A 23,623-nucleotide genomic window follows, 5' to 3' on the forward strand; every position below is an offset into this window, starting at 1 on the left:
GGAGGAGGTATATATGGACATTCCACCAGGCTTCTTTGATGACAGGACTAGGGGCAGAGTTTGCAGGTTGAAACATGCTCTCTATGGGTTGAAGCAGTCACCTAGGGCTTGGTTCGGCAGGTTTCATAAGGCTATGATTATAGCAGGTTATAAGCAGAGCAATGCTGATCACACCTTGTTTATCAGACGAGTTGGTGACAAGGTTACTCTTCTCATAGTCTATGTGGATGATATCGTGGTGGCTGGTAATGATGATGCTGCTATCCAGGATTTAAAGCTTCTCCTTGGCCGTGAGTTTGAGGTCAAAGATCTAGGTTCTCTAAAATATTTTCTAGGGATAGAAGTTGCTCGCTCTTCAAAGGGCATCTTTCTCTCTCAAAGAAAATATATCCTTGATCTATTGACTGAGAGCTGCTAGGTTGTCATCCTTTAGATACTCCTATGGATGCTACTGCAAAATTTAGGGAGAAATAAGGTGAACCTGTTGACAAAGGTGGTTATCAACGGTTAGTAGGCAAACTAATCTACCTTTCCCACACCAGACCTGACATAGCGGTTGCTGTAAGTATGGTGAGCCAGTTCATGCATGATCCCTATTCCTCTCATATGGATGCAGTCCGTCGTATTTTGAGGTATTTGAAGTCTGCTCCAGGAAAGGGAATTCTCTTATCTCCCAATGGTCATCTCAAGATTGAAGCTTATACTGATGCCGACTGGGCTGGTTCTTCTGACAGAAAGTCCATCTCTGGCTATTGCTCCTTTGTGGGTGGGAACCTTGTTACATGGCGCAGCAAAAAGCAGAATGTTGTGGCAAGGTCCAGTGCTGAAGCCGAGTTTCGTGCAATGGCCCAAGGCCGAGTTGTTTTTATTGTTGTTTTGGAGGTTTTAGTAGTTTAACAAGTTAAAGTCCTAATAGTATTTCTAAGTTTATTTTTTAGAAAACTAGATATTAGGAGGATTTTATTTGTTTTTATTGATTATTGATTTTTATTAGAAATTGTGCGAGGTGGTGAGAGCTCTTCTCCACTTCCCCTCTCTTCTCGCTCCTCTTTTCTTCCAAGTTACTATTAATGGGTACTATTGACAGTCCCAAAACAACCCTCCTACCTCTTTTCTTTGTTCTCTTATTTATTCTCTTTTTCTTTCTCCCATCACAGGCTGCTGGAACATACAAACCAACAAGTATCTCAGCCCTTGGGTAGTCATATTAATAGCCTAAACCTGCGCCTATGTTGCAGCCAATCGAATTGTTTATTCCCATTCTAGGATTACAGTTGGCTGGCTGCATCATTACTTCAGGTTTATTAATAATAAAACACCAAGTTATGCTTAGTTGCTAACTCAGTCACAGCAGACTCTTCAGGCTGTTGGATCAGAAGGTCAGAGCATTGGACCACCAACCACTGGGACAGAACAGTCCAACTGCTACTCCATTTTTAAGAACTATAATTCTACCACTACATATTAATGGCCTGCAATGAACAAATTCCTTACCACTCGTCCAACTAAAAAACTGTTTGAACCTGCAGGAATATTTTAGTCATTTACCCCGAAACTTAGTAAAGTTTGACAATTTTTTGTGTGCAAGTGTTCGCAACTTATAGTCCCCATTTCCTATTTTTAGAATGTAAAAGGTTTGGGAACACTTGAATGAAAAAGGGTACTTTAAGTTGAAAATTGGAAAAACCCTACATGTAAAATACATGGGACCCTTTGGTGAAGAAGAGCTGTTGCTTTTCTGTATTTATTGGAAGAAGTATCTTCATTATCAATGAAAGAACTCATGCTATTTTTTATAATTTTCTCCTGTTTATTGGCAATTTCTTATTGTCTCTCTCTCAATACATGGTTGTGTCTAGAACTTACGAAATTATCCAAGCTCTTTTGACTTGACTAGGTTCTTAGGACTGTTCAAGCTGAAGGTATTCGGGGGCTTTCTAAGGCAGATCGTAAGATTTATTCTCCTCCAGCTGGATCAGGCTTCATTGCTGGCTTTACTTCCATCTCTCGTAGGTCATCTATAGATATGAATTCTCTGAATCAATCTCTTCCTTATGGGCCAAGTTCATATCTATCAGCACAAGCAAGGGTTGTTGAGGATTATACAATGTCCCAGGTTATCATACAGGCATTGGTAGATGCAGGTTCCACAGGTATGCTAATTGTTGTAACAGGTGCAAGCCATGTCATATATGGATCAAGGGGGACAAGGTTGCCTGCTAGAATTTCACCAAAGTTGCAAAAGAAGAATCAAGCAGTTATCTTACTTGATCCGGAGAGGCAACTCATAAGAAGAGAGGGAGAAGTTCCTGTTGCTGATTTCTTGTGGTATTCTGCAGCTAGACCTTGTACTAGAAACTGTTTTGATCGTGCTGAAATTGCTCGAGTAATGAATGCTGCTGGTAGAAGGCGAAATGCTCTACCCCAGGTTAGTTGCACATTCTTATGAGTACTGTTCATCTTTTAGGTCCTTTTCACTTTTCTCTTAGTTTATATTAGTTCTCATCTGTAGGCTTTTTTCCATGCTGTACTGTGGTTAGTGGATTGGTTAGGTAACTCAAGCCTAGAACTTGAGGGTATTAAGTAGTTCTGAAGTGGGATGAGCCTGGACCAATCAATGTCAGTTGCTTGATTTCCTGGATTTAGACATGAAGATAATGTTTACTGGATTTTATTTCTCTATTACAAATGTCAAAATATCTGTCGGTTTTAGATATTGGTCATAAACACTGGATGAAAATCACTTTGCCTTTTGAAATAAAACAGCTTGATCAGAAAGCTTTGGCACTCAAAGTTGTCCAAAATAAAGTAGGGATGTTGAGAACTCTAATTCTCGTTCACTATCATTGATTAGCTATAAACTCGTCTTTCTTACAATTACTGTAATACTGATGGGAGCTTCCAAGAGGCCTAATCACATGACTTGGTTTTCTTTCACAGGCTAATTAATGTTGTATTGATGTACACTGGGTTATATGGATTAATTTTATCACTTCTTTGGGTTACTTTTGATCGGTTCTAACTAGTCTGTTTAGTTTGATTTTGGTTTGTTTGAAAGCTAATTCAATTCCCTTTCAAGACTGAGATTTGTGATTTTAAATTATATTGGGAGAATTATGACCAATTAACTGGTAGGGTGTTATTCAGTGACGGGATTTCTGTTTTAGGAGTTCTATTCAGAGTCTATTAAATCAGTATTCTTATTGATTTGGAAAGATATAAAGTACTCGTTGGAGTTGCTAAATTGCATTAGTCATATTAGGAGTTTCTTTTTTTTGGGAGGGGTGTAGTTCTAGTTGTGTCCATTACCAGCAGGTTTTGTAAATCTTCCTGCATCAGATATACTCTGTTCGCCAATTCATATATCAACTATCAAGTAAATGAGCAGCTAACTAAAATCTTTAATTAGAAAGTGAATAACCCAAACCTAACCTTCATGAAATATTTGTTACATGGATAAATGTTGTTTGGAATCAGCAATCCCCTAAAAATACGTTAGCAGGACTTCTAGTTTATGCAAATTTTTTTTTGGTTACATGCCTTTATTTTATATATGTATGGATGCACATAATTTTGAGCTTTCATATAGAATAATTTTTTCTTTAATGTTCATGAGTGTCCTAGGTAATTCCAAAATTATGTTTGGAACTTATTAGGGTATGTTGTGCTGCACTATGTTGAAAAGTGGAACCGGTAAAAAAGAGCAGAGTCCAGCATGTATAAGATTACCTCATGCAAATTTCCCTTCTTCCCCTTCCCCTCTGTGATTGGTGCTCCCCCTTGCCTGCCTGATGCCATGGCCGGCCTTCCCATCGGCAAGTCCACCTCTACTCCTGATCCCTCCTCCGCCTCCCCTCCCCCCTACCCCTCCGCCTCTTGACATGTCCTGGAACTCTCTCTTCCACCAACTCCCCTCCTCTTGTGATGGCCTACCTCACCATTTTGTCCCTCCGGCGGTCTCTGGTTCTTCCAAGCATGCCCTCTACCAAGGTAACATTCTGGACAATGAAGTGTCGAAGTGGCATTCTGCCTTGGTTGGTCATTTTGTTGGCAGCCGACCGCCATTCTCCATTGTCAACAATCCCTCAGTAAGAAATGGAAAGTTAATGGGTCGGTGTACAACTGTACACATACCTTGATAATGGGTTCTTCATCTTCAAGTTCTCCGATGAAGATGATAAATTGGGAGTCCTCGAAGGCGGCCCCTGGCAAGTTGGTCGAAAACCCATCTTCCTTTGTCAGTGAGATAGGCACTTGCAACTCCAAAGAGTCGGCCTCAACACTATTCCTCTTTGGATAACTCTACATGGCCTTCGCTTACATTTCTGGAGTGCAGAAGGTCTCAACATTGTTGGCTCTATAGTGGGTTGAACCAAGAGACAAGACCGACTTGCATTTGCAAGAATCTGTGTGGAAATTTCTGCCGACGAAGCTCCTCTGACCTCCATCTCAGTCACTGACGAAGAGGGATTCTCCTTTTTTCAGAAGGTCTACGAATGGATGCCGCCACAGTGCCTTGTTTGTAAGGTTTTCGGCCATGACTCTTCTCTTTGTCGGCCCAAAGCCCCTCCGCCTCCCATCCTCCCATCTTCTTCCCCTTCCTCCACTTTGAAGGAGGATTAATGTAAAGTTAGGTTAGGGTTAACCCAGCCCCAAATAAACCCACAATAAATAACAGCCGTCAACTAAAATTAACCCCCACACTTGAACGTTACTTGTCCCCGACAACGGCGCCAAAAACTTGTTTGCAAGAAATAATTAACCGCAAGCGTACGGATCAATCATAGCTACGGGTCAAACTCAGGGAGATGTACGCCACTCTATTTTACTCACTTTAAAGCAATGCAAAGTGAACCAAATTAAAGTATTAAATTAAACTAATTAAACTAGCGAAAATTAGCGCATCCTAACTCACAAGCATTTAGCGAATTAAATTGGCGTCCTAACACACAAGCATCTAACCTATCAATACTAACGTGGATTCGAAGGAATAAATTGCAGCCACACATCACAACCACATGAAAAAAAGAAAGGAAGAATGAGATTAAGAGATTAGAGAGTTGAAACCCGAAGGTGCTTGAACCGGACTGAAATTACTTGCTTCTACCACACTTGAAATGGCGCGGCCAAATCTGAAATTAGAACAAAAATAATTAAATTAAAATCCTAACATAATACATGATAATAATAGTGAATAAAAAATAAAATCCTAAAAGCATGATTGAATTAGGGAGGTAGAGAATGAGAATAAACTAAAAATAATAGAGAATTAAAATTCCTAATAGAATGGAGGGATTAGAAGAGATGAGAATACTAATAAAATAAAACTAATAGAAGAAGAAAGAGGTAAAGAATAAGAAGAAGAAATTAGAAACTAGAAGAATTGAGAGGTTAAGAAGAAGAAGAACATAAAATAAAAATAAGAAATTGATACTCCCTTCTACCAAAGTTGAAAGTGCATGAACTAATTAGGCTTTGCATGAATGCAGTTGAAGAAGCTTGAACACTTGAATATTCCTACCAAGGCTTCCTCTTCCAAATCTCCAAGTCTTGTCATCAACTTAGGAACTGAGAGTAGAAAGCTTTAAAACTAAACTAAACTAGAATTAAAATATTACAACTAAGCTCATAAATCAAACTAGAAACTTAGAAAGCCAAAAATTAGAAGGAGAAGAAGAGAAAATTTCACTAATAATTGAACCAAAAATTGAACTAAAATTGAACTATAACTAACTAAAAATTAACTAGTTACAACCATAGTTCAAAATCTCGCGAAATTTCGGCGATATTTCGCCAAATTTCGTATATCTCGAGCTGTCCGAGATACGATACCAATCCAAAATGGAAAAATACCATATTTCGGACATATCTCGTGAGATATCGACGAAATATCGTGGACTCACGATATATCGCGAGATATTGAAAAAGTCACATGCAATATTTCGAATATTTCGGAAATTTCGGTCACCTCGTTTCGGAAATTTCGGAAATCTCGGTAATTTCGGTAATCTCGTTTTGAAAATTTCGGAAATCTCGGTCATTTTGGCATTTTACACCTACAGAAAAATACCATATTTCGACGAAATTTCGGTATCTCGGAAATTTCGGTCAGACCGAAACACCGAAACGAAATGAGATTTAGTACCATGGTTACAACCCAAAGGGCAAGGGGTATTTATAGGGGGAAGAGGGGAAGAGGAGAAGAGGGAAGAGAGAAGAGGTAGGAGAAATATTCCCTAAGAGAAGAGAATATATTCTCTTCTCCTTCCTTCTTTACATTACTTGAATCCCAAGAAAAAAAAGAAAAATAGAAACTCAGAGAGATAAAAATCCTAGCTACATAAACCTTCTATTTTTCAAAATGTAACTTTCTAATTCTAAACTTGTGCTTCCTTTTCTTTGTAGGTGTCTTCTCCAAGCAATGAGATCAAGGCATCTTTGACTTTTCAACCTTCCATGGATGAGAGAATATTTTTCAAAAGAAATCTATCCATAGTAAAATCCCAAAAGTGCCCTTGGAAAGTTAGAGGAGAGAGAAAGTGATGACTAGGCTTCCACTCAACAAATAAAATACTCATTCTGTCCTTAAAAAAACGTGGAGCATGGGGTGCTTATATAGGCCTCACTATTGCATTCCTTGCAAAAAATCATCCAAAATAGACCCAAATTTCGTCCAATTTGGAGTTCGGGAGCCCAAGATATCTCAAGTTGAAGTTGGACTGCTTCAGAGCCTTCCAAATGGAATCTTTCGGCTAATAGGAAAGATAACTTCTGATAATTGTGCTAAAGCCCCTCAAATCTGAACTTTCGCTTTACTTTGTCCTCGGCCGATTTTTGATAATTACAAATAAACCCCTATCATAAAAATTGAAAATAGTAGCATGCCATTTTCGCGCATCGTTACGGAAATGGTCGTAACTTCTTCGTTTCAACTCGAAATCAGGTGCCGTTTGAACCGTTGCGAAGCTGACTCGATGGGCTACGCATCCATGCTATTAATACCTCAAAATTATGCTAAGGGGCCCACTGTAATCACATTCAAATTTGACTTATTGGCGTGATTTTTTCAGTGCTCATTCCAAACTTGATTTTCTCGACTCCTGGGCGCTTCCGGCTACTGCCAAACACCACTAAACAACTTAAAACGTTTTCTTAGCATCATTTGCTACATTTTCACAAGAATTCACCTAAAACCTGAAAACACAAACAAAAACCTCGAGTAGTTCCGTTCCAAGTATAAAAAATGCATGCTTTATAGCCCTAAGATTTCACACATAAATGTGCTCATCAGATTCCCCCACACTTGAACGTTACTTGTCCTCAAGCTGGATTCTGCTGCCAACTTGAGGGGGAGTGTTTGCATTATTATGGAATTCTTTTTGTTCTTTTTAGTTCAAGTTGGATCTTCTTTCTTTACTTATTTGTATAATCCAGCTTGAGGGGGAGTGTTGAAATATGTAATCCAGAATACCGTGGGGGTATTCTGGTTCTTTTGGGGTAATTTTATTCTTATGATATTAAGTTTAAGTCGGCTATGTGGGTTTTAGTCCCACATCGCCTATTTCAGTCCCTTCGTAATTTTCCCCTCTATTATAAATAGAGGGGCTTACCTATCAATGAATCTAAGTCATTCCATTCTCTCATTCTCTCTTTCTAACCCACAATTCTGCTTACATGGTATCAGAGAAGGTCTGATCTAGGTTAGAAAAAGAGAAAAAAAAAAAAAACCTTCTTCTCTTCAATCACCTTCTCCCACCTTTCTCTCTCTCTCTCGGCTTCTCCTTCTTCTATTTTTTCTTCTTCTCATCCTTGTAAGGGGGCAACACTAATGAGGTTATCAAAGCATCCAATGATTTAGTTACTGCCCTCCTCCCATACTGCCTTTTTTTATTAAAAATTCTGTTCGAAATCTGTTGGAACCATACCTGCGATATTGGAGCTTTCCAGAATTTTTCGGAGATCTGATTTCTATCACTAAAGATGGCTGATCCTCCATTGTTGGAGAATCCTATGCACCCTTTTCCAGCCCCTTTCTACCCTATTCCATTGTCCTCCTTCCCTTTTTTCTTTTTCTCCATCATTCATTAACCTTTCCAGCCCCTACCCTAATTGATCTCAACTTGTTAGGGTTTTGAAAAACCCGGACTCCAATCGATTTTAGGGTTTCCCTTTTCAGAAGTAGCTGATTTTTTGGGGGTGATTCCCTACTACTAGAAACCCTACTCGACCTAAGTTTGGACCCTTTCTGATGGCTGGATTTGTTTCTACAACAAAACTTTCTTAACCTGCTAATTTGGTTACCTGCTAATTTGGCTACCTGCTAAAACCCTAACTCCAATCGAAATTAGGGTTACAGGTTTCAGCTTTTGCTAATTTTTGGAGGGCTGATTACTCCCACTTCAAGGACCAATTGACCTCAATATTGCACCTATCCAAGCTATTTTGAAGACCCTACCCCAATCGATCTCAGCTTTTCAGGGTTTTCCAAAACCCTGATAAAAATCGATTTGGGATAGGGATGTTTGCTGTTGCTGAAGTGTTTTGGAGGTGGTTCTAACATTAAAAGAGAACTCTCCTACATCAATTCATAGCTTGAAGAAGGTTTTTTGCTGCTGTAGTGCTGTAATGCTGTAATGTTGCCCTATTCTTCTTCTGCGATTTTTTAGAGGCTCTCCCTTTTGAAGATCAAGTCTCACTCTTGTTAGAGATTGATTGTTTACATTGGAGGTCCCATTCAAGTAGTACTAATCAGCATCTATTGCAAGTCTACATTAGCAATTGAAGTCCCCTTTTCCTAAATCGATCTCAATTTCAAGGTTTTCTAAAACCCTGACAAAAATCGATTTTAGGGTTAGGTTTGTCCTATCAAGCTAATTTTTTGAGGAGAGTCTTATACATATCAGAGGAGTATTCAACCCAAATTTTAGCATCATTCTTGGAGTTTTTTTGAAAAAAAATTCAGGTTCACACTTATGACTCGATTTCTTCAATTATCAACCTATTTTTTATTGGTTCCTATGTGGCTGGCTGCTTCAACTACCTATGGATCTGTCGGATTATTTATCTTAAATTTGCTGGTTCTATTGAGCTTTACTACATACCTTGCTGGTTCTATTGATTAGCTTCTGTAAGCATGATTGGTTGACATGTTACTGCTACCTTTATGTGGACTACTGCTGTCCTATTATTGAGACTGAGTATCCTACTATTGGAGATCGAATTTCTTTCATTATTGAAGACTCGAATCTACTACCCTGGAGATCAGCTTATTTGGGATTACTACAGTGTGTTCCAAGGTTATTGGTTGCAACTACGAACCTATTCAGTTATGTGAAGCTTTTCTGGTTCATATCCGGCTTACTTTGGAGCTTGATCCTAGCATTGTTCACTAATTCAGATCTGATCCAAGTTTTTTGTTGAAGCTTCTTACATCAATTGCTGTCCAGATATCTTTGTCAGTCATATTTCGCATGTGGGAGTTTATACATTGGAGTTTTTGCACACTTGTTCTTCCTTGTTTGAAGATTGATCAAGCCTTGAGGATTGGAGCTTTTCCTTACTTCAAATCAGATCTGTATACTTATCAGATTTGAATATTGGAGTTAGGAGTTTCTCCCCTGCAGGAGTTTCCAAAAGTGTGTGTTTGATCGTTTGAAGATGGTTGAAAATTTATATGTTGCATTGTTTTACTCCGTAATTCATTATCCCACTGCTCTTTTCACTTCACCACCTCCCAAAACAAGCCTTTGGCATATACCCATAACCACTTTGGACTATAATGGTATTCTCTAATATGCCATTTCTTCCTTTTCCATTACCCTTAGCACCTTTTTTGAAAAATTCTGGAATATTATGCTTTTGCCCTGTCACTTACATCATCTCTGTTATGTCCACGTGTACTACACGTGAGGGGGAGATTATGTACAGTAAACCTGCAGACATTGTAGAAGCAGAACTTGCAGGAACACTTGGTGCAATACATAGAAGGTCAGAGTTTCCACCATTGCCATTAAGTATCTCCTTTGTTATGGGGGTTGAGTTTGCCGTAAGGGGGAGATTGGTATTAAAGTATTGAAGATGTTTGGTTATTGCCTACCTATATGAGGTTCTACAATTGGGTTAATTTTTTCTACTGCTTGATCTTTTCTGCTGTTTGATTCATCTGCTCGCTACCCTAGTTATTTATTTTCAAGATTATCATTCAGAGATTCATCACTGGACAGCAAAAGAAGATTGGTGAAAGCTGCCTTTTTTAAAAGGCATTCCAGTCCCGGTTTGCTGATCAAGTCTGCCCAAGTTTTGAAGATCTATTTTTCAAGTTCTTGAAGGTTTATTTGGGAGCTACATTCATCTGTCAATCTTGATTCTGCTGCAACTTAGTTTCTTCCCATTTTGTTCAAGTTGGGCATTAGTACCTTGTATGCGCCAACTGAGGGGGAGTGTTTGCATTATTATGGAGTTCTTTTTTTCTTTTTAGTTCAAGCTGGATCTTCGTTCTTTACTTATTTGTATAATCCAGCTTGAGGGGGAGTGTTGAAATATGTAATCCAGAATACCATGGGGGTATTCTGGTCCTTTTGGGGTAATTTTAATCTTATGTTATTAAGTTTAAGTCGGCTATGTGGGTTTTAGTCCCACATCGCCTATTTTAGTCCCTTTGTAACTTTTCCCTCTATTATAGATAGAGGGGCTTACCTATCAATGAATCTAAGTTATTCCATTCTCTCATTCTCTCTTTCTAACCCATGATTCTTCTAACAGTAGGGTTTAAGCCAGAGCCGAAACTCTGAAGTAATGCCTATGTTGTAGTACAAAATCTAACTACTCAATAGGGCTGATAGCAAGCAAAGAACTAAAACTCGGAACTCGACCAGGTTTCGACCCTGGGAAAAACCAAGTTGACTCGAGATATTTCGAGATCTCAGTCGAGTTGGTGCATTTTTTTTTTCCGACTTGAAACCTAGTTTCGGTGGGTTTTAGACGTAGTTTGGGTCTGAAGCTTGGGACTCAGCCTATTTTAGGCCATTTAAACACAATGGCCCTATCAGATTTTGCAAAAAACAAAGTCCAAATAGGAGTTTCACTTAGTGGGAAACCAGAACAGACACAAGACAAACACTTATTTATGCCTAATATCATTAATTTGTATTTCATTACTTAAGATATTATTCATAAATAAACAAATACCCCCTATTTGAATCCAAGGAAAATAATTAAAAAATCAAATTCCAAAAGGAAGAAAAGTCAACCCCCCAGTTCAAGAGCAAAAACTGGATTTTCGGCGGTAGATGCAATTTTCAACTTTCTAATGCTGGGGTTTTTCTCAAATCTAAAAACTCCATAAATCTTAATATGGTAAAACATTGCTAAAAACCAAAAATGCGGTAAAATATTCATTTGTTTTGATGTCCAAAAAATTATTTTCATTCAGAACGATTTGACAACATTCGCGCACGCCAAATTAAGTTTGACCGGTACATAACTCCTTCAATATAAATCAGATTTAAGCAATCTTGAACTTTGTTTTGATATTAGACATAAATAAGTGTCTGTCCTGGTTTCTGGCATAAATAAGTGTCTATTCCAAGGTTTGCATAGATAGATGTCTGTATACTAAGATTTCCCACTGAGATCTCGAGATCTGACACTCATATAAAGGAGTTTGGGTCGAGATCTTGAGTTCTTGACGAGATATTGCACTTTCTCGTTTCGTATGCCATCTCATCTCGACCCTAGGAAAAACCGAGATCTCGCGAGTTTTAGTACATTGATAGCAAGGTCGAGTGCAGGTCCAAGGGTATTTAGCAAACCCTCCAAATAGGAACAGAATAGGGTGCCCAGATCACAAGTTATCAGCAGATCACAAAAATAGAAAGTATGGACCAATGTGTAGAAACCAAACCAGCCTGTAGAAAGCATAGTTGTCATGGTGTCGCCATGGCGCCGCCATGGAGTCCTGGCGCTGGAGAAGGTTGCATGGCGACCTACGCCATGGCGTCCCTCTTTGATTTCTTCTTCCTGTCTCTCTTTCCCTCTTCGATTTCTTCTTCCTGTCTTCTTTCCCTCTTCGATTTCTTTCGATTTCTTCTTTCCCTCTTCGATTTCTTCTTCGATTTCTGAATTTTCTTCTTAAAACTTGAGAAACAATAGAGAGAAAATAAAACATGGCTTGAGTATACATCTATTAAAACATTAAAACATTAAAAATAGAGAAAATAAAAAATAAAACATGGTCGACATGCTCGCCATGGCAACGCCATGGCGGGTGACATGTCGATATATCGACGTGACACCCCTCCACCGACTTGGATCGCCGTGACGCCGTGACAACTATGGTAGAAAGTCTCTCCAAATTCAGGTCGAGTGGAGATGAGGTTGAAGAGGGGCTGGACTCCAAATATTAGCCAATTCTGATGGCTAGAAGTTGAGATATGAAGATAAACTCAAATTAGAAGGTTCGGAGATAACTTGCAAACCAGTACTGCACTTGGGCTCCAAGTAAGATCGAGTATAGGGCTTGAAGGGATGATGTCTTGCTGCAAGTTTGGTGTAATTGTGATGGACAGAAGTGGAGTTATGGGGGTGGAATGAAATTAGAAGGTTTGGTGTTATGGAGCAATCCAGCCAATGGAATGGGGTAGAAGTGGGACTCGAATGGTGGAGATGATGGTCCAAAAATCTGCAACTTTGGATGGAGGGATAAGGAGTTATGCAGCCTTGAAGGTAACAGCAGAAAACCCTGGCAGAACTTGAATCCGCAGGGTTGTACAGCCTCTGATTTGTCAATTCAGCAACAGCAGCAATACTCAGAAGTGAAGAGGCATCACAACAGCCTTCAAATGATATTATCCAGTAGCAGCAACAGTCACAGGCAGCAGCAGTTCAACAGACATCGAGTAGGGTAATAAAGAGGAGAAGATAGAAGAGAAGGGGGGGGGGGGGTAGGGGAATGGCTCGCTCAGCCTGGGTCTCTCACCCACGGCTATCTCAGCTGTTGAAACAAGGAGGATCTCCCATAATTCAATGGCTAACTTGGCCAGAAAATTCTATTCTCAAAATTGTGTTCCTTCATTACATTGAGAGGCGTATTAATAGCTTAGTCAAGCTTACAATAAAAATAGAAACTTCTATAATAGGAACTAATCTAAAATAGAAACTACTAAATCCTAACTAAAATAGAAGGTAACTAAATTAGAACTACTAGGCTTTATAAATCAGCCACATGCAAGGAACAAATGAAACTACAAAATATAATAACTACTAAAGTGCACCAATCCTAGTTGACTGATCAAAGAGGGATCCTATCAAAATCGTGGGGTATCTTTGGTTCCTGCTTGGCTAGCCCAAGTTGGTCCTGCTGGGCTGGTGGCTCGAGCTGGTCCATTTCTGGCCCAAAAATTCGATGGCTCTTTTGCTTCTTCCTCCGGCCAGAATCTACATCAAGAATTCTCTTCTGCATACCATTTATCCCCATCTCCCTACTTCCCTTCACCTGATGCTCCCTTCGTTCTCCCAGCCGTGGTCGTCTAAGGCACCACCACCCTAGGATACATGAGAAATTTGCCTCTGGTTCGCCAAACGGCCATTCCGGTGGTATTGCCTCCCTACCGATGGTCCATACTTCCCCTGGGACCAACGGTACAGATCATTTCTCTTTGCTGCAGACCAACGACAAAGGACCTCTGACTTCCTCTGTCAACCAGTCTGCTCCCCTGTTGGTCCTTGCCAGCGATGCCTTCCACCTTTCCGCCCCAGCATCCTGTCTCCTTGTCCTGTCAACTCCTGCGACATCCTCCCTGCAGATAGTTCCCTCTTCAGCTCTTGTGACTTCCTCTGTTTCGTCGTCTCTTTCCTCGATTCCTTCTCTCAATGCTTCGCAGTCAGTGAGGACAGCTGAGACTCCTTTGGCCCCTCTTTTACCTAATCCTCCCCTTTTGGTGGAGCCCAGCTTTAACTCGAATCCCATCTCTCTTTCGGGCTCTTCGTCAATCGACTGTCATCTTTTTGGGTCTTTCTTATCCAAAGCCCATGACTTTACCTCTTCTGCTTTGGTTTCGGGTTTGGCATCTGGGAACCCGACCCACTCCTTTTCATCTCCTCCGCCCGACTCGTTTGTTTCCCCTCCACCTGCCATTTTGCCAAATCCTCCCCTTCCTGGCCATGTGACCCCTCCGCCTTTACCATCATCTCTTCTTCAGCCCTCCTAGGGCATTGTTGCACCCCCTCTTCCTCCCAAATGATCCAGGTAATCCTCTGGAACACTCGAGGGCTCAATTCCTTGGCCAAGCAAGCGGAAGTGAAGTCTCGTATCAAGTTCCTATGAGCGGGTTTTTTTGCCTTATAGAAACCCTGGTAAAAGAAACCAATTCCACCCGAATAACTTCTCTCATAGCCCCTTCCTGGTCCGTCTGCTCTAACTAGCAACACCACATCAATGGGCATCTCTGGTTGCTTTGGAACCCTTCTATAATTCAAGCTCATCTTCTGGCTTCCTCCTCCCAATTCCTCCATCTTCAGATTTCAGTTAGCCTTGGCAAGAGTCCCTTCTTTTTCACAGCCATCTACGCTTCCAACTGTCCTCCTGATAGGTCCATCCTTTGGAGAGATCTCCACCAGCTTGCTCCTCTCGTGGGGTCTCTTCCATGGGGCATTGGGGGAGATTTCAATGTGGATCAATTCGGACATGAGAAACAGGGAGGAGATCAGCTTGAAAATCTCTTCTGTTTAGGCCTTCAATGACTGTCTAGAGGATATCAGTGTGGCTGACCTCAGATGGTCTGGATTGAGCTTTACTTGGCACAATAGGAGGAATGGGTCCTCTAGGATTGCCTGCAAGCTGGACAGGTAGAAGGGGCCTCAGTCATGCCTGATTTTAGACCAATTGCCTTATGCAACATGCTCTACAAGTTTATTGCTAAGGTGCTTTGTAATCTGGTTGTTGGCAGAATCGTGGGTTAGAAATAGAGAAAATAATGTGTTGTCTTCATTGATAGGTAAGCCCCTCTATTTATAATAGAGGGGAATTACAAAGAGACTAAACTAGGCGATGTGGAACTAAAACCCACATAGCCCACTTACACTTAATAACATAAGAAGAATAAAACTACCCCAAAAAGACCAAAATACCCCCCACGGTATTCTGGATTACATATTCCAACACTCTCCCTCAAGCTGGATTATACAAATAAGTAAAGAAAGAAGATCCAGCTTGAACTAAAGAAAAAATAACTCCTAATAATGCAATTCACCCAAAAAAAAAAAACTCCTAATAATGCTAACACTCCCCCTCAAGCTGGTGCATACAAGGTACTAATGCCCAACTTGAACAAAAAAAGGGAAAAAAACTAAGTTGTAGCAGAATCTAGCTTGACAGATGAATGCAGCTCCCAAATAAATCTTCAAGAACTTGAAAAAAATAGGTCTTCAAAACCTGGGCAGACTTGAGCAGCAAACTTTCACCAATCTTTAACAGCTGTCCATAGTTGTCACGTCGTCACGGCGATCCAAATCGGTGGAGGGGTGTTATGTCGATATATCGACATGTTGCGCCATGGCGATCATATCGACCATGTTTTATTTTTTTATTTTCTCTATTTTTAATGTCATTTAGTATGCTATAATATACACCCTATAACATAAAAAATTAATATAAAAGTGTACTACTAATCTACAATGGTTTAATTCATGAAAGTGTAATATCCATTAGTGTATATGAAATCATGGATTATCAAATAATTGATAGCAATAGTCTTGCTGATAATAAAGTTGAAAAATCATGAGAGTTGAGATATGATTTATATGAAAATGACTACAAAAGTAACAAAACAAAAAAACAATTACAAGAACGTAATTTATATTGAGTGAATAAAGCTAATAAACAACCAATCTAAATAAAAAAAAAAATTGCTGATGTGAATATGTGATTGTGTATTAGTCAATAGTGTATTAGTGTTTTCTGTTTGATGTTTTTTTAATTTTTTTATGTTAAAGGAAAAAGCATTAAAATAAAAAATGGTTAAGAAAAATTATTGTTAAAAAATTAAGTTTTATAATTTGAAACAACCATGTCTCCCGATATGGCTATATATTGTGGTATGGCGTCCATGGCGACGACATGGAGGCCATATCGGTCGATATTCTTACATCATCCATTTCGGTGGTCAATATGGCCACTTCTCCAGCGATATGATGCCATGGCGCCGCCATGGCGTCGATATGGCGATGCCATGACAACTATGCAGCTGTCCAGTGGCGAATCTCTGACTGATAATTTTGAAGATAAGCAACTAGGGCAGTAAGCAGATGAATCAAGCAACAGAAAATATCAAGCAGCGGAAAAAATCAACTCAACTGTAGAACCTCATATAGGCAGGTATTGACAGAATCGTGGGTTAGAATGAGAGAATAAGAGAATGGAATAACTTATTTTCATTGATAGGTAGCCCCTCTATTTATAATAGAGGGGAAAATACAAAGAGACTGAAATAGGCGATGTGGGACTAAAACCCACATAGCCGACTGTAGACATAATTACCCCTAACTAACTGTCTCTATAAGAGCAGTGACTTAAACCTAATAATATAGGAATTAAACTACCTCAAAAGGACCAGAATACCCCCACGGTATTTTGGATTACATATTCCAACACTCCCCCTCAAGCTGGATTATACAAATAAGTAAAGAAAGAAGATCCAGCTTGAACTAAAGAAAAAAGAATTCCTAATAATCCTAACACTCCCCCTCAAGTTGGCGCATACAAAGTACTAATGCCCAACTTGAACAAAATGGGAAAAAATTAAGTTGCAATAGAATCCAGCTTGACATATGAATGCAGCTCCCAAATAAACCTTCAAGAACTTGAAAAAATAGATCTTCAAAACTTGGGCAGACTTGATCAGCAAACCGGGACTGGAATGTCTTCCAAAAAAGGCAGCTTTCACCAATCTTCTATTGCTGTCCAGTGATGAATCTCTGAATGATAATCTTGAAGATAAGTAACTAGGGTAGCGAGCAGATGAATCAAGCAGTAGAAAAGATCAAGCAGCGGAAAAAATCAGCCAAACTGTAGAACCTCATATAGGCAGGCAATAACCAAACATCTTCAATACTTTAATACCAATCTCCCCCTTACGGCAAACTCAACCCAATAATGAAGGATACCCAATAGCAATAGTGGAAACACTGATCTTCTATGTTTTGCACCAAGTGTTCCTGCAAGTTCTGCTTTCTGCAATGGCTGCAGGTATACTATACATAATCCCCCCTCAAGTGTAGTAGTACACGTGGACAGAAAATGGATATGATGTAAGAAACAGTGCAAAAGTATAATATTCCAGAATTTTCCAAAAGGTGCTAAAGGTAATGGAAAGAGAAGAAATGGCAATTTAGAAAATACCATAAACTTCCAAGGTGGTTATGGGTATATGCCAAAGGTATTATATGGGAGGTGGTGAAGTGAAAAGAAGCAGTGGGATAATGAATTATGAAGAAAAACAATGCAACATAGAAATTGTCTACCATCTTCAAACGATCAAACAAACACTTTTGATGGAAACTCCTGCAGGGGAGAAACACCTAACTCCAGTAGTCAAATCTGATAAGTATACAGATCTGATTTGGAGTAAGGAAAGGCTCCAATCTTCAAGGCATGATCAATCTTCAAACAAGGAAGAACAAGTGTGCAAAACTCCAATTTATAAACTCTCACATGTTAAATAGAACTGACGAAGATATCTGAACAGAATTGATGTAATAAGCTTCAACAAAAACTTGGATCAGATCTGAATTAGTGAATAATGCTAGGATCAAGCTCCAAAAGTAAGCTGGATATGAACCAAAAGAAGAGCTTCACACAACTGAATAGGTTCGTAGTTGCGACCAATAACCTTGGAACACACTGTTGTAATCCCAAATAAGCTGATCTCTTCGACAATGAAAGAAATTCAATCTCCAATAGAAGGATACTCAGTCGCAATAATAGGGCAGCAGTAGTCCACATAAAGGTAGCAATATCATGTCAACCAGTCATGCTTACAGAAGTCAATCAATAGAACCAACAAATATAAGATAATAACTCAGCAGATCCAATAGGTAGTTAAAGCAGCCAGCCACATAGGAATCAGTAAAATAGGTTGATAATTGGAAAAATCGAGCCATAAGATGAACCTGAACTTTTTTCAATAATAAATCCATGATTGATCTGAAACTTGGGTCGAATACTCCTCTGATGGTGATAAAAGTCCCCTCAAACAATCAGCAAGATAGGACATCCCTTCTCCTAAGATCGATTAAAGTCAGGGATTTGTAAAACACCTTGAAAGTTGAGATCGATTGTAGGAAGGGGGCTTAAAAAAAAATTGATAATGACTTGTCAAAGATTGATGATGTATTTGAATAGATGCTGTCCTTTGCGGCTTGAATGGATCTCCAATACGAATAACCAATCTGTATTTGTGTTTGAGACTTGATCTTCAAGAGGGAAAAACATCAAAAATTGCAGAAAAAAATAGGGCAGCAGCTATCTTGTGTAATAAAACTTCTTCAAGCCATGAATCGTTGAAGTAGAATGTCCCTCTTGATGATAGAAACACCTCCAAAAAACTCCAGCAGCAGCAAGCAACCCTAACCCTAAAATCGATGTGTCAGGGTTTTGTAAAACCCTGAAAAGGAGGATTGATTGGGGTTAGGGGTCTTCAAACACTTGGAAAGAGGCTAATACTAAGGTCGAGTGGTCCTTGTAGTTGGAGTAATTAGCCCTCCAAAAATTAGCAAAAACTGAAACCTGAAAGTCAGGGTTTTTAGTAGGTAACCAAATTAGCAGGTTAAGGAAGTTTTGCTGTAGAAACAAATCCAGCCATCAGAAAGGGTCCAAACTTAGGTCGAGTAGAACTTGTAGTAGTAGGGAATCACCCCCAAAAATTCAGCAGCATCGGAAAAGGGAAACCCTAAAATCGATTGGAGTCAGGGTTTTACAAAACCCTGACAAGTTGAGATCGATTAGGGTAGGGGCTGGAATGGTTAATGCGAGATGGAGAAAAAGAAAAAAAGGGAAGTAGGACATTGGAATAAGGTAGTAAGGTGCTGGAAAAGATAGCAAGGGGAGCTCCAATGGTGGAAGGTCAGCCTTCTATGATGATAAGGTTCTGATCTCCAAAGAATTCTGGGAAACTCCAAATTGCAGAGATGGTTCCAGCAGTTTTTAATAGAAAAAAAATAGATATAATGGAGGAGGGCAACAACTAAATCATTGGATATTGTATTTATCTCATTAGTGCTGCCCCTTTACAAGGATGAGAAGAAAAAAAACAGAAGAAGGAGAAGCCGAGAAAGAGAGAAGAAGGGAGAGATCGATTGAAGAGATGGAGTAGGGTTTTTTTTCTTTTTCTAACCTAGATCAAACTTGCTCTGATACCATGTTGATAGAATTGTGGGTTAGAAAGGGAGAATGAGAGAATGGAATAACTTATTTTCATTGATAGGTAAGCCCCTTTATTTATAATAGAGGGGAAAATACAAAGGGACTGAAATAGGCGATGTGGGACTAAAACGCACATAGCCGACTGTAGACATAATTACCCCTAACTAATTGTTTCTATAAGAGCAGTGACTTAAACCTAATAACATAGGAATTAAACTACCCCAAAAGGAGCAGAATACCCCCACGGTATTCTGGATTACATATTCCAACAGCAGGCAATAACCAAACATCTTCAATACTTTAATACTTCAATCTCCCCCTTACGGCAAACTCAACCCAATAACAAAGTAGATACCCATTGGCAATGGTGAAAACTCTGATCTTTTATGTTTTGCACCAAGTGTTCCTGCAAGTCTCTGCTTCTACAATGTTTGCAGGTGTACTGTACATAATCCCCCCCTCACGTGTAGTACATGTGGACATAACAGAGATGGTGCAAGAGATAGGGCAAAAACATAATATTCCAGAATTTTCCAAGAGGTGCTAAGGGTAATGGAAAAGGAAGAAATGGCAAATTAGAGAATACCATTAACTTCCAAAGGGGTTATGGGTATATGCCAAAGGAATGGGTCGGCCTTTTAGAGGAAGCGGTTTCTACATGGTATCAGAGCAGGCAGGGATCACGGTATCGAGTCCCCCTGGGAGCGGGCAGGTGTTAAAAATTATTTATCCACCCGTGTCCCCCTTTGGATAGTCCGCCGTGTTAAAAGCTCCTGTGTGATAGACATATTGTTTCCTCCCTTTCCTACAAGGTCGGTCTTTTAGAGGAAGCGGTTCTAACATAGTATCAGAGCAGGCAAGGGTCACGGTATCAAGTCCCCCTAGGAGCGGGCAGGTGTTAAATTATTTATCCACCCGTGTCCCCCTTTGGATAGTCCACCGTGTTAGAGCTCCTGTTTGATATACATATTGTTTCCTCCCTTTCCTACAAGGTCGGCCTTTTAGAGGAAGCGGTTCCAACATTGGTCAAGTTAGTCATAGACTCTATTGTCAGCATCAACCAATCAGCATTCATCGGCGGTAGGAGCACATCCGACAACATCCTCCTTTGCAATGAGTTGGTCCGCGGGTTTGATAGGAAAGGTCATCCCCCTGCTGCTCTTATGAAGATCGACTTGCACAAAGCCTTTGACTCATTGAGATGGGATTATATTGTCAGTGTCATGAACAAGATGGGATTTCCTCCAGTGTTTGTTAATTGGGTCTATCATTGCATATCTACCCCTCAGTTCTGGGTATTAGTCAATGGTAGTCCAGCTGGCTTCTTCTCCTCTACTGTTGGCATTGGGCAAGGCTGCCCCTTGTCTCCTCTCATCTTCACCCTTTCCTTGGAAGTGCTTTCTAAGGAAATTCAAAGCAAGACAAACCAGCTCCTCATTTCCCCCATGCCCAAATGCAAGCACCTCAAGATCTCTCACTTGGCCTTCGTTGATGATCTTATGATTTTCTCCAAAGCTAATGTGGTTTTGATTGAGTCCATTATGGAGTGCTTCTCTCTCTTTGAAAGAGTGTCGGGTCTCGGGATTAATCCCCTCAAGTCCCTTTTGTTTGTGGCTGGTCTTTCGGAGCCTGCCAAAGAGCTATTACAAGAGAAATCAGGGTTTCCTTTCGGTCGGCTTCCACTGAAAAACTTGGGTCTGCCTCTTATCCTTGCCAGGCTCTCCGCTCACCACTGTACTCCTATCCTCGACCTTCTTCGCAAAAAACTCCAGCATTGGAAAGGAAAGCTTCTCTCTTATGCCGGGAGCTTGGAATTGGTCCGGTCGGTCATGCAATCATCCTACATTTATTGGTCAGGTATGTTTGCCCTCCCCCAGTCTATTATCAAGGATCTTGAATCCTTAATGTACGGCTTCCTTTGGAAAGGTGCTGAGACTGCAAGGTTTCTTCGTCCTTTCAGTTGCGCCTCAGCGTCTCCCTAGAGATGAAGGGGGCCTTGGGCTGAGAAGAAACAAAGAAGTTAACAAGGCAGGTATCCATAAACTTATATGGAAGCTAGCTTCTAAACAGAAGAGTATTTGGGTGGCCTGGATCTATTCTAGGCTTCTCCAAAGGGACTCAATCTGGACCGTCTCTAGCTCCCCTGATGCTTCTTGGGTGTCGAAAAACATTCTCAAGCTAAGCCCCTTAGCTCTTGGGGCTGCTACTACCAAGATCATTGATGGCTCCTCCACCAGGCTTTGGCTCAACCATTGGCACCCTATGGGCATTCTTCTTCCTTTAGTGAGCTCCAGATCTATCTAAGTGCTGGCCTTCATAGGCTTTCTTCAGTCACTTACATCATCCTCCTTGATGGCTGGGCTCCCCCTCCACCCCCTCAGCTTGCATTCATTTGGAGTGCCCTCTCTTCCATTGTTAAAAGACCTGCTGGTTCGGGTGATTTGGTTACTTGGATTCCCTCTTCCTCAAGCACTTTCAGCTCCAAATCTGTGTGGAACCTCATCAGTTCTAGGAGGCCTAACGCTCCTTGGCGCAAGATCGTTTGATTCAAGGGGCGCATCCCTTGTCATAGCTTCTGTGTTTGGCACTTTGGCATGCTCTAACATACTGTCTTCCAATGCAGGCTTTCTTCATCCAATGCCAGATCAACGTCTCTTCAGCTTGCTGTCTTTGTTGGAACGGCACCGAAAGTGTTGATCCCTTATTTTTTGAATGCTTGTTCTCCTCCTCTATTTGGTCTGGGTATTGAGTAAATGTTGGCCTAGAAGAAGTATTCTGCCTTTCCAAAGAGAGTGGATGTGGGTTGACATGACATTTGGGGGAAAATCTCTTTGTGATAGAATTGGCAAGCTGGCTTTCGGAGCCACTATTTCGCATATTTCATATTTGGATGGAGCGCAATCTTAGAAGATGGACTACCAACTCAAGATCCTTTTGTCAGATTTGGGATTCCATCTCCTGTAGAGCTTGTTCCAAATCCTCTTTCCCCTCCTCTTCTTGTGTTTATTCCCCGAAGTACAGGCATATTGTTGTATCCTGGGGTCTCCCCTCTTCTTTGCTCCCCCGCCCCCCCAGGAGGGTTTGCTAGTCCTACGTATTTTAGGATGTTTTCTTTCTTTCCCTCCTAATTTTAGGGGTTTTCTTGTTTCTCTCTCTTTGGTAATGAATATTTATTCACCCAAAAAAAAAATTACCTTGTGAATGGAGGAACTAGAGAAATGCAATTAAGTATGCTGAACAGCAGAACTAAAATATATTTTAACCACCAGCTTTGTGCTTCTCCTTGATTTATTAGCATTTTCATAGAAATTAAAATTAACTAAAATCCCTTTTGTGTGGTTTTATTTGGAAGAGGAAAGAAATAACCCACATTAAAAGATGGGGAGAAGGGCAGGGACAGGAGGGGGGAAAAACCCTTATTTACATCTATATCTAAGATATCTACAGCCTCTGAGATCCTTCTATCTACTTGGGTGAATTTTTAATTGTCAGTGCTTTCACAACCAATTATTTAGTAGTTTTATAATTATAGAGAGTTCACCCGCTTTGTTAAGAAATAAAATCCATACTAACAAGATTGTATTCTGGTAATCTCTGCCCTAGCAAGGCAATCTGATATATCATTGGAAGCCTAAGAACCCAGTGGAATAAGATAAGATATTTCAGTCAGATGCCAGATACTTAGAAAACATAGGTGCCATGAAAAGAATTAGCAGACTTCAGCTGCCCTGATGCCTAGGCTATGACTAAGGGTAGCCAAGGTGCCCAAGGTTAGTTCCACATGTTAAGTATGTTAAGTAGGTCAAAGTGAGATTACAGAAACATGAAAGGATAGAAATGAAAGATGATTGAAATTTATACTGGGCACTTTGGACCTCTAGTGTGACTTCTCATCTGGACATCACCTGACCTCCATTATCACCATATTATAGGCTGGGAGCAGTGTCAAAATCTAGTGAATATCTCATCTGAAACGAGGCCCCTATCCCTATGTGCCATCAGGAAGGAGAGATCATGTTGATGTAGTGAACAGAATCACTAAAGATAAACTCATCTGATCCCATATGCTCCAAACCAGAAGGTGCATAAGTTAGGAGTACAAATGTGTCTCAGCCAAAATCAGGTCCAGACCTAGGCTCACATTATTCAGAATGTAGTGAATCCTACTCCCAGGACCAGACCATTAGCGGTTTAGCATCTGTTGGC

General features: G+C 40.2%; 1 protein-coding gene across 1 annotated transcript in view; it reads left to right on the top strand.

The window, feature by feature from the left end:
• LOC122651403 (protein RETICULATA-RELATED 5, chloroplastic-like) overlaps positions 1-23,623 on the top strand; it is a 101,306-nt gene that overhangs the window by 36,392 nt on the left and 41,291 nt on the right. The window contains exon 4 of the mRNA XM_043844787.1: positions 1,898-2,428. Within this exon, the coding sequence (XP_043700722.1) occupies positions 1,898-2,428 (531 nt within the window). The remainder of the gene's footprint in view (positions 1-1,897; positions 2,429-23,623) is intronic.

The sequence above is a fragment of the Telopea speciosissima genome, chromosome 2 (assembly GCF_018873765.1).
Source record: "Telopea speciosissima isolate NSW1024214 ecotype Mountain lineage chromosome 2, Tspe_v1, whole genome shotgun sequence".
Taxonomy (NCBI): domain Eukaryota; kingdom Viridiplantae; phylum Streptophyta; class Magnoliopsida; order Proteales; family Proteaceae; genus Telopea; species Telopea speciosissima.